Source organism: Coregonus lavaretus (genome assembly GCF_964263955.1).
Source record: "Coregonus lavaretus genome assembly, chromosome: 37".
Taxonomy (NCBI): domain Eukaryota; kingdom Metazoa; phylum Chordata; class Actinopteri; order Salmoniformes; family Salmonidae; genus Coregonus; species Coregonus lavaretus.
Genome location: NC_140024.1, coordinates 28151786 through 28163932, shown reverse-complemented (window position 1 = coordinate 28163932; position 12147 = coordinate 28151786). Strand labels below are relative to the sequence as shown.

The 12147-nt window shown below is 44.3% G+C and overlaps 1 protein-coding gene across 1 annotated transcript; it reads right to left on the bottom strand.

Moving 5' to 3' along the window:
* Positions 1-231: 231 nt before the first annotated feature.
* LOC311111608 (cortexin domain-containing 1 protein-like) lies at positions 232-414 on the bottom strand (the record flags this gene model as incomplete). The annotated part of the gene is made up of 1 exon (XM_084154377.1): positions 232-414. One exon carries the CDS (start codon positions 412-414, stop codon positions 232-234), a length of 183 nt encoding a protein of 60 aa, XP_084010503.1.
* Between the last annotated feature and the right edge of the window lie 11733 nt (positions 415-12147).

Here is a 12147-nt window from a genome sequence, read left to right as displayed (position 1 = left end):
CCTCTCCTCTCCTCTCCTCTCCTCTCTGGTCAAGCTCTCCTCTCTTCTCCTCTCCTCTCCTCTCTGGTCAAGCTCTCCTCTCTTCTCCTCTCCTCTCCTCTCTTCTCCTCTCCTTTCCTGTGTGTGTGTGTGTGTTTACCCACGCTTGCGTTCATGTGCATGTCCCTGCATGCCTGTGCGTCTGCACCCTCACACACATGCCTATATGTGTAACAGCACAGCTGGTTCCCACTAGTCATCCAGGTGCTGCTCCTCCCAGGTGGAGGTGGGTATAGCGCTGTAGGGGTCCATGATGACCCGGGCACAGCGGATGATCATGGCCACCAGGAGAAGGCAGAGGAAGGCCACACAGGCCAGCGTCATGCCCTGGTCCACATCCACAAACTCTGGGTCGGGAGTGGCCCCCTCCTCCATGGCTGCTGCTGCTGTTGTTGGGTCTCTATGTTGTCACTGTCCTCCACCACACACACACAGACCGCTACCATCCTGAGAATGGTTCTGGGGGGAGGGGGAAGAGAGGAGGCAGGAGGAGGGAAGAGAGGAGGCAGGAGGGTAGAAACCGGGAGGAGGCAGGAGGCAGGAGTGTGAAAAGAGAAAGACAGAACAGAGGGGAAAAAGAGTGAATATGGTAAAGACATTCCCAGCTACTTCTAGCCAGTCAGTCAGCTTTACATTGTTTTCACAGTAAATGCTAACAGGAAGTTGCTGCCTTAAGGAAAGTACCTAATATACAAATAACCCACATCCAAATCACTGTTTTATTCAATACTACTCAGCAGTAGGTGTGTGTGTGTGTGTGTGTGTGTGTGTGCGTGTGTGTGTGTGTGCGCATAAATGCGTCTGTGAAGTAGTGTGTCCAGTTGTGTGTGTCTGTGTCTGTGTGTGTGCATACGCGCAAATGTTTGTCTGTGTGTGTAGTGTGTAGTGTGTGTGTGTGAATCAGCATGTACATGAGCTCTCAGAGGGCACACCACTCAAGCGCACTATTAAACAAGGAGCTGATCAATTCCCCAAGGCTCTGTCCACTACACGCTGAACTTTGAGCAGACACATGCAGGACCAGGGACGTTTCAGGATCAAGTTCTATATTATCTTTTTGTTTAGGACAACCGCTATGATGAGTGTTGAAAGTCCCTAATTTATTCAGGACTATATGGGCAATTGTGCCCTGTTCTAGAGCTGTATATACAGTGTCCATATTAGGACAGCCTCAGTCTCTGCAGGAGTTATTTTATAGACACAGTAGTATACCCTAATTCTACTAGCCAGAAAACCCATTTAGAGTTACAGGTCCTAAATCAGTACATGTCTTTTCAAGAAAATAAATCCCACCACCAGAATGAGTGATACTGCCTTGCCAGTTTTACACAGGGAAATATAAAGTTTAGAGGACAGCGTGCAAAGTACAGTAATGAATTATGGCTGTGTTTATATTTATTGGGCATAACGGAGCCGCTTAGTCGATGTCTGATGTTATAAAGGATTAGGGCATCCGTCACTTTTAGTGTCCAAGCAGGAAATAGAAACTGGGTCTCATGAAATTCTCATTAGTGGTACTACACTACTGCTCTGTAATGAATGCTGTCCACCAGGCCCATTCACAACTGATAGATAAACAAACAAACAAATAAACAAACATCCTTATGGACAGTAATAAAGACAGCACAATAACGCTTTTAATAACGTCCTTCAATTAATCGTTTGGAGAACAGACTAATAGTTTATACATTATTTATTAGAGAACATTATTATAAAGTATTACCGAGTATTCAACACGTCTGTATAATGTAGTGTAGGTCAGGATACAACTACTGTACACTGAAGCAAAATATAAACACAACATGTAAAGTGTTGGTCCCATGTTTCATGAGCTGAAAGAAAAGATCACAGAAATGTTCCACACGCACAAAAAGCTTATTTCTCTCAAATGTTGTGCACAAATTTGTTTCCATCCTTGTTAGTGACTATTTTTCTCATTTGCCAAGATAATCCATCCACCTGACAGTTGTGGCATATCAAGAAGCTGATTAAACAGCATGATCATTACACAGGTGCATAGATTGTCCACCAGAGCTGTTGCCAGAGAATTGAATGTTAATTTCTCTACCATAGAGAATTTGGCAGTACGTCCAACCGGCCTCACAACCGCAGACCACGTGTAACCACGTCAGCCCAGGACCTCCTCATCCGGATTCTTCACCTGCATCTGAGACCAGCCACCCGGACAGCTGATGAATCTGTGGGTTTGCACAACCAAATAATTTCTGCACAAACTGTCAGAAACTGCCTCAGGGAAGCTCATCTGCGTGCACGTCGTCCTCACTAGGGTCTTGACCTGACTGCAGTTCGGCGTCATAACCGACTTCAGTGGGCAAATGCTCACCTTCGATGGCCACTGGCACGCTGGAGAAGTGTGCGCTTCACGGATTAATCCCGGTTTCAACTGTGCTGGGCAGATGGCAGACAGCGTGTATGGCGTCGTGTGGGCGAGCGGTTTGCTGATGTCAACGTTGTGAACAGAATGCCCCGTGGTGGCGGTGGGGTTATTGGCAGGCATAAGCTACGGACAACAAACACAATTGCATTTTATTGATGGCAATTTGAATGCACAGAGACACCGTGATGAGATCCTGAGGCCTATTGTCGTGCCATTCATCATGCTTTGGATTGACGTGAATGGCAGCGTGTTCCAGTTCCCGCCAATATCCAGCAACTTCACACAGCCATTGAAGAGGAGTGGGACAACATTCCACAGGCTACAATCAACTGATCAACTCTATGTGAAGGAGATGTGCCATGCTGCATGAGGCAAATGGTGGTCACACCAGATACTGACTGGTTTTCTGATGCACGCCCCTACCTTTTTTTAAAGGTATCTGTGACCAACAGATGCATATCTGCATTCACAGTCATGTGAAATCGATAGATTAGGGTCTAATGAATTTATTTCAATTGACTGATTTCCTTATTTGAACTGTAACTCAGTAAAATCTTTGAAATTGTTGCATGTTGCGTTTATATTTTTGTTCAGTGTAAATATACATTCATTACAGGAAATATTAAACTGCATAAAACAATGCAATCAACAAATAATTACTTTGTGAAAAAATAAAAGCCTGGTCAATGCAAAACGTTGAAGTTTTTATATCGTTACACCTTTAGTATTCTCATCATACAAAGGCTATAAAACATTATTAAACTAAGACAAAGCATTAAAAAAGTAACTTTGTGAAAAAGCAGGTTCTGAGTCATCCTGACCAGAGGTCTATAAATCCATCTACTGCGGAAATTAGATAAGGAACGCAACCCTGAATTAAGCTATAAAGAAGGGATTGAAAGACAGAGGCCACATTTTCACCTCTGCTGTTCTTCACATACTTCCCAGACTTTTTTTTGCTTGTTTACCTTTTTTCATGTGATTTCTTCGGCCACTGTCCTTAAAACGTGAAGCTATTCTCACTTTGGCTCTACTGCTTCCATAATGTCATCCAATGGATTTGTCATGTTCAGTTTTTTTAAATATAAAAAACATTGACATCCGAGACCTGTATTATATTAGTCCTCTAGTACAGTATATACAGTAGCCTACAGTAGGTGTTCATTGTGTTCAGCTATACAGGTGTAGGATCTTCATTTGATCACTCTTTTGCTGCTGAGACTTTTCCTGCACTGCAGAAAATGCAGATGAGCTTTGTGATTTACATACATTTACAGAAAACCCACACTAAAACATGGTTATATTAACAGTATTGCACTTTTCATGTAGTCTAATTTGGTCCAGCTAATAGCCTTTATGGAATAAATGTTCAAATCCTGTTGCTGCTGTATTATTTTGCTGATACAATACTGGTCAAATTAAGCTCGTACACCTGTATATCAGTACAATTCAGCTTCTGAATAACACTATGTTGACACTGGGTGGGGTAAAGACAGGATAGTATTTTAGTTATGGCAAACCCTCTGTATACTACACACTCTGCCAAGAGACCTAGTCCTTAATGGCACAAGAGATTGTGCTTGCCCTGTAAACACCCTCATCAATCGCTGATTTTATTAACTCCCAAAGATGCATACATGTAGAGTATGTGCTACGTGTGCAAATTTGAGTTTTATCACAAATAATAATGATACAGCAATATCTGTTCATTCGGAAAGGGCTTTTCAAACCAACTAAACTACACTAACTTACTAAAACACAATGATGTATACTAAGAGCTTTGCAGCAAAACAATCTACCTGTATCATGGTCTATGTGGTGAGCCAGTGCCACAGTCTGTCTGCCAGTGCTCAGTGTCAGTGTGTGTGTGCTTGAATGAGCGGTGTGTCTGCAGTAAGAGCTCAGACTAACCCAGTCTGGGAGCAACAGTTAGGCTTCATCCCAAATGGCATCCTATTCCCTATATAGTGCACTACTTTTGACCAGGATCCATAGGGTGCCGCTTTAGACCCAGCCTCAGTGTTGTCGAGTAGCAGGATGTTCCTGACTAATCCAGTCTGGTATAGCAGGATGTTCCTGACTAATCCAGTCTGGTATAGCAGGATGTTCCTGACTAATCCAGTCTGGTATAGCAGGATGTTCCTGACTAATCCAGTCTGGTATAGCAGGATGTTCCTGACTAACCCAGTCTGGTATAGCAGGATGTTCCTGACTAACCCAGTCTGGTATAGCAACAGTGTTCCTGACTAACCCAGTCTGGTATAGCAACAGTGTTCCTGACTAATCCAGTCTGGTATAGCAGCAGTGTTCCTGACTAATCCAGTCTGGTATAGCAGGATGTTCCTGACTAACCTAGTCTGGTATAGCAGGATGTTCCTGACTAACCCAGTCTGGTATAGCAGGATGTTCCTGACTAACCTAGTCTGGTATAGCAGCAGTGTTCCTGACTAATCCAGTCTGGTATAGCAGGATGTTCCTGACTAACCTAGTCTGGTATAGCAGGATGTTCCTGACTAACCCAGTCTGGTATAGCAGGATGTTCCTGACTAACCTAGTCTGGTATAGCAGGATGTTCCTGACTAACCCAGTCTGGTATAGCAGTAGTGTTCCTGACTAATCCAGTCTGGTATAGCAGCAGTGTTCCTGACTAATCCAGTCTGGTATAGCAACAGTGTTCCTGACTAATCCAGTCTGGTATAGCAGCAGTGTTCCTGACTAATCCAGTCTGGTATAGCAGGATGTTCCTGACTAATCCAGTCTGGTATAGCAACAGTGTTCCTGACTAACCCAGTCTGGTATAGCAGGATGTTCCTGACTAATCCAGTCTGGTATAGCAACAGTGTTCCTGACTAACCCAGTCCGGTATAGCAGGATGTTCCTGACTAATCCAGTCTGGTATAGCAGGATGTTCCCGACTAACCCAGTCTGGTATAGCAACAGTGTTCCTGACTAACCCAGTCTGGTATAGCAGGATGTTCCTGACTAATCCAGGCTGGTATAGCAGGATGTTCCCGACTAACCCAGTCTGGTATAGCAACAGTGTTCCTGACTAACCCAGTCTGGTATAGCAGGATGTTCCTGACTAATCCAGTCTGGTATAGCAACAGTGTTCCTGACTAACCCAGTCCGGTATAGCAGGATGTTCCTGACTAATCCAGTCTGGTATAGCAGGATGTTCCCGACTAACCCAGTCTGGTATAGCAACAGTGTTCCTGACTAACCCAGTCTGGTATAGCAGGATGTTCCTGACTAACCCAGTCTGGTATAGCAACAGTGTTCCTGACTAACCCAGTCTGGTATAGCAGGATGTTCCTGACTAATCCAGTCTGGTATAGCAGGATGTTCCCGACTAACCCAGTCTGGTATAGCAGGATGTTCCTGACTAACCCAGTCTGGTATAGCAACAGTGTTCCTGACTAACCCAGTCTGGTATAGCAGCAGCATTCCTGACTAACCTAGTCTGGTATAGCAACAGTGTTCCTGATTAACCAAGTCTGGTATAGCAACAGTGTTCCTGACTAACCCAGTCTCGTATAGCAACAGTGTTCCTGACTAATCCAGTCTGGTATAGCAGGATGTTCCTGACTAATCCAGTCTGGTATAGCAGGATGTTCCTGACTAACCTAGTCTGGTATAGCAGGATGTTCCTGACTAACCCAGTCTGGTATAGCAGGATGTTCCTGACTAACCCAGTCTGGTATAGCAGGATGTTCCTGACTAACCCAGTCTGGTATAGCAGCAGCATTCCTGACTAACCTACTCTGGTATAGCAACAGTGTTCCTGACTAACCCAGTCTGGTATAGCAGCAGCATTCCTGACTAACCTAGTCTGGTATAGCAACAGTGTTCCTAATTAACCAAGTCTGGTATAGCAACAGTGTTCCTGATTAATCCAGTCTGGTACAGCAGCAGTGTTCCTGACTAACCCAGTCTGGTATAGCAGGATGTTCCTGACTAATCCAGTCTGGTATAACAGCAGCGTTCCTGACTAATCCAGTCTGGTATAGCAGGATGTTCCTGACTAACCCAGTCTGGTATAGCAGGATGTTCCTGACTAACCCAGTCTGGTATAGCAACAGTGTTCCTTACTAACCCAGTCTGGTATAGCAACAGTGTTCCTGACTAACCCAGTCTGGTATAGCAGGATGTTCCTGACTAATCCAGTCTGGTATAGCAGCAGCGTTCCTGACTAATCCAGTCTGGTATAGCAGGATGTTCCTGACTAATCCAGTCTGGTATAGCAGCAGCGTTCCTGACTAACCTAGTCTGGTATAGCAACAGTGTTCCTGACTAATCCAGTCTGGTATAGCAACAGTGTTCCTGACTAATCCAGTCTGGTATAGCAGCAGTGTTCCTGACTAATCCAGTCTGGTATAGCAGGATGTTCCTGACTAACCTAGTCTGGTATAGCAGCAGTGTTCCTGACTAACCCAGTCTGGTATAGCAGAATGTTCCTGACTAACCCAGTCTGGTATAGCAGGATGTTCCTGAAGGATTACTTATACTATTCCAGGTATTCCTTAAAGAGGTAGGATTTCAAGTGTCTCCGGAAGGTGGTCAGTGACTCCGCTGTCCTGGCGTAGTGGGGGAGCTTAATCCACCATTGGGGTGCCAGAGCAGCGAATAGCTTTGACTGGGTGATGTACGATCTGGCTGACTGGAGCTGACTGGCCTGATTGGACTGAAAGCCCAGGTCAGGCTGCACAGTGAAACTCTCAATGGCTTTTACAGGAGACACCTGAGTATGAGCAAGAGTTTCTCTTTCTGTCTTCCTCATTTCTTCACCTCTCTCTCTTTATCCCTCTCTAGATCTATCAGTCTCTCTCTCCAGTCTCTTTCTCTCTCTGTAAACTACAGACCTAAACCACATGTCAGTCTGTCTCAGTGGCTTTAACACATACAAGCCTCCACTGGTTCTTACAGTCCAACTGCTATTCAGACAGAGGCCTGTTGCAGTCCTTTACCCTTTAGCAGAAACCATCTTCTACTAGCACACATTTTCCCTTGACAGGTGCACTGTACTGTGTACTGTTGTGTACCTTATTGACCCAGCAGTTTTGTCCTTCTGAGAGAGCGAGAGACAGAGTGACAGAGACCCGGCCAGAGGGGAAAGGAGAAAATAATCAGCTTTAATAATGCATCTCTCCCTTTCCCATCCATCAGCTGGCTTTCAAAGAGCCTCTTTGATTCTGCACCTGAGGGACCAAGGTAAAAGTTAAGAGGGAACCTGTGTCAGCACTTTTGGGATTACCGTACATACATCACCCTAATAATAAGGTGTTTTCTTACAAAGACACGTTTTTCTCGCTGCTGTTTGCCCTTATGAAAGGTTGGTTATTGCTCTCTCCATCTCTCTCTCTCTTTCTGTGTCTCTCAGATTTCCTATTTCTGTACTTCTTTTCTCTCTCTGTCTCCCTTTCTCATTCCCTCTCTCTCTCTCCACCCCACCTCTCTCTCGTGCTCTCTCTCTCTCACTTTCTCTCTTCCCCCGCCCCACCTCTCTCTCTCTCTACCCCCACCTCACCTCTCTCGTGCGCTCTCTCTCTCTCTCACTTTCTCTCTTCCCCCGCCCCATCTCTCTCTCCCTCTCTCTCTCTCTCTCTCTCTACCCCCGCCCCACCTCTCTCTCTTTCTCTCTACCCCCGCCCCACCTCTCTCTCTCTCTCTCTCTCTCTCTCTCTCTCTCTCTCTCTCTCTCTTTCTCTTCCCCCGCCCCACCTCTCTAACTCTCTTTCTCTCTACCCCGCCCCACGTCTCTCTCTCTCTCTCTCTCTCTCTCTATCTCTCTCTTTCTCTCTTCCCCCGCCCCACCTCTCTAACTCTCTTTCTCTCTACCCCCGCCCCACCTCTCTCTCTCTCTCTCTCTCTCTCTCCCTCTCTCTCTCTCTCTCTCTTTCTCTCTCTCTCTCTTTCTCTCTACCCCTGCCCCACCCCCCCCTCTCTCTCTACCCCACCTCTCTCTCTCTCTCTCTCTCTCTCTCTGTAAATATTACACTCAAGAATAAAGACATTTCAAATGTCATATTATGTTCAAATAGTTAAAGTACAAAAGGGAAAATAAATAAACATAAATATGGGTTGTATTTACAATGGTGTTTGTTCTTCACTGGTTGCTCTTTTCTTGTGGCAACAGGTCACAAATATTGCTGCTGTGATGGCAGATTGTGGCATTTCACCCAAATGATATGGGAGTTTATCAATAATAATAATAATAATAAGCCACTTAGCAGACGCTTTTATCCAAAGCGACTTACAGTCATGCGTGCATACATTTTTGTGTATGGGTGGTCCCGGGGAATCGAACCCACTACCTTGGCGTTACAAGCGCCGTGCTCTACCAGCTGAGCTACAGAGGACCACATTAAAATTAGGTTTGTTTTCAAATTCTTTGTGGATCTGTGTAAGCTGAGGGAAATATGTGTCTCTAATATAGTCATACATTTGGCAGGAGGTTAGGAAGTGCAGCTCAGTTTCCACCTAATTTTGTGGGCAGTGTGCACATAGCCTGTCTTCTCTTCATAGCCAGGTCTGCCTACGGCGGCCATTCTCAATAGCAAGGCTATGCTCACTGAGTCTGTACATAGTCAAAGCTTTCCTTAAGTTTGGGTCAGGTATTCTCTCTCTGTTTAGGGCCAAATAGCGTTCTAGTTTGCTCTGTTTTTTTGTTAATTTTTTACAATGTGTCAAGTAATTCTCTTTTTGTTTTATCATGATTTGGTTGGGTCTGATTGTGTTGCTGTCCTGGGGCTCTGTGGGGTCTGTTTGTGTTTGTGAACAGAGCCCCAGGTCCAGCTTGCTTAGGGGACTCTTCTGCAGGTTCATCTCTCTGTAGGTGATGGCTTTGTTATGGAAGGTTTGGGAATCACTCCCTTTTAGGGGGTTGTAGAATTTAACGGCTCTTTTCTGGATTTTGATAATTAGGTGGTATCAGCCTAATTCTGCTCTGCAGGCATTATTTGGTGTTTTACGTTGTACACTGAGGATATATTTACAGAATTCTGCAAGCAGGGTCTCAATTTGGTGTTTGTCCCATTTTGTGAATTGTTGGTTGGTGAGCGGACCCCAGACCTCACAACCATAAAGGACAATGGGTTCTATAACTGATTCAAGTATTTTTAGCCAGATCCTAATTGATATGTTGAATTTTATGTTCCTTTTGATGGCATAGAAGGCCCTTCTTGCCTTGTCTCTCAGATCGTTCACAGCTTTGTGGAAGTTACCTGTGGCGCTGATGTTTAGGCCGAGGTATGTATCGTTTTTTGTGTGCTCTAGGGCAACGGTGTCTAGATGGAATTTGTTTTTTTGATCCTGCAACAGGACCTTTTTTGGAACACCATTATTTTTGTCTTACTGAGATTTACTGTCAGGGCCCAGGTCTGACAGAATCTGTGCAGAAGATCTAGGTCCTGCTGTAGGCCCTCCTTGGTTGATGACAGAAGCACCAGATCATCAGCAAACAGCAGACATTTGACTTCAGATTCTAGTAGGTTGAGGCCGGGTGCGGCAGACTGTTCTAGTGCCCTTGCCAATTCGTTGACATATATGTTGAAGAGGGTGGGGCTTAAGCTGCATCCCTGTCTCACCCCAAGGCCATGTGGAAAGAAATGTGTGTTCTTTGACAATTTTTACCGCACACTTGTTGTTTGTGTACATGGATTTTATAATGTCGCATGTTTTTCCCCCAACACCACTTTCCATCAATTTGTATAGCAGACCCTCATGCCAAATTGAGTCAAAAACGTTTTTGAAGTCAACAAAGCATGAGAAGACTTTGGCTTTGTTTTGGTTTGTTTGGTTGTCAATTAGGGTGTGCAGGGAGAATACGTGGTCTGTCGTACGGTAATTTGGTAAAAAGCCAATTTGACATTTGCTCAGTACAATGTTTTCACTGAGGAAATGTACTAGTCTGCTGTTAATGATAATGCAGAGGATTTTCCTAAGGTTGCTGTTGACGCATATCCCATAGAAGTTATTGGGGTCAAATTTGTCTCCACTTTTGTGGATTGGGGTGATCAGTCCTCCATATTGGGGAAGATGCCAGAGCTAAGGATGGTGTTAAAGAGTTTAAGTATAGCCAATTGGAATTTACGGTCTGTATATTTCATCATTTCATTGAGGATACCATCAACCCCACAGGCCTTTTTGGGTTGGAGGGTTTGTATTTTGTCCTGTAGTTCATTCAATGTAATTGGAGAATCCAGTGGGTTCTGGTAGTCTTCAATAGTTCATTCTAAGATTTGTATTTGATCATGTATATGTTTTTGCTATTCGTTCTTTGTTATAGGGCCAAAAAGATTGGAGAAGTGGATTACCCATAAATCTCAGTTTTGGATAGATAACTCTTTGTGTTGTTTGTTTAGTGTTTTCCAATTTTCCCAGAAGTGGTTAAAGTCTATGGATTCTTCAATTACATTGAGCTGATTTCTGACGTACTGTTCCTTATTTTTCCGTAGTGTATTTCTGTATTGTTTTCGTGATTCACCATAGTGAAGGCGTAGGCTCAGGTTTTCTGTTTTGGTTGGATAGGTTTCTCAATTTCTTGCTTAGGTTTTTGCATTCTTCATCAAACCATTTGTTATTGTTGTAAAAAAAAATCGGTTTTCTGTTTGAAATTGTAAGATTTGATAGGGAAGCTGAGAGGTCAAATATACTGTTTAGGTTTTCTACTGCCAAGTTTACACATTCACTACTACAGTGAAAAGTTTTGTCCAGGAAGTTGTCTAAAAGGGATTACTTTCACACTTTCACACTACTTTCCTTCCATCTATAGCATATCTTAATATTATTCAGTTCCTTTGGCTTTGATGCCTCATGATTGAGTATTGCTCTGTACAAGTAGACTGTGATTTTGCTGGGATCTGATAGGGGTGTCAGTGGGCTGACTGTGAACGCTCTGAGAGACTCTGGGTTGAGGTTAGTGATAAAGTAGTCTACATTACTACTGCCAAGAGATGAGCTATAGGTGTACCTACTGTAGGAGTCTCCGCGAAGCCTACCATTGACTGTGTACATACCCAGCATGCGACAGAGCTGCAGGAGTTGTGACACGTTTTTGTTGGTTATGTTGTCATAGTTGTGCCTAGGGGGGCATATGGGGGAGGGAATGCTGTCACCTCCAGGTAGGTGTTTGTCCCCCTGTGTGATGAGGGTGTCAGGTTCTCGTCCAGTTCTGGCATTTAGTACATGTCCCTGAGCCTGGAAATGATTGATTTCCCCCTCCAGGATGGAGAAGCTGTCTTCATTAAAGTATGGGGATTCTGGTGGGGGGGGGGGGGGGGGGGGATATAGGTAGCACACAGGAGGACATTTTTCTCTGTTGAGATCATTCCCTTTTGAATTTCTAGCCAAATGTAAAATGTTCCTGTTTTGATTAATTTAATAGAGTGAATTAGGTCTGCTCTATATCAAATTAGCATACCCCCAGAGTCCCTTCCCTGTTTCACACCTGGTAGTTTGGTGGATGGGACTACCAGCTCTCTCTAACCTAGAGGGCAACCAGTGGGTCCATCTCCTCTATACCATGTTTCTTGTAGGATGACAATGTCTGTATTTCCGATTTCTTTGGTGAAGTCCAGGTTCCTGCTCTTTAGGCCAAAGGCAGATGACCTTTAGGCCTTGGATATTCCAGGATGAAATAGTGAAGGCTTTGTGTTCCATAAAGTGTCTAATGTTGTTGGTCGTGTGGTTTGGCCTCAGGCCAGTAATTGTGA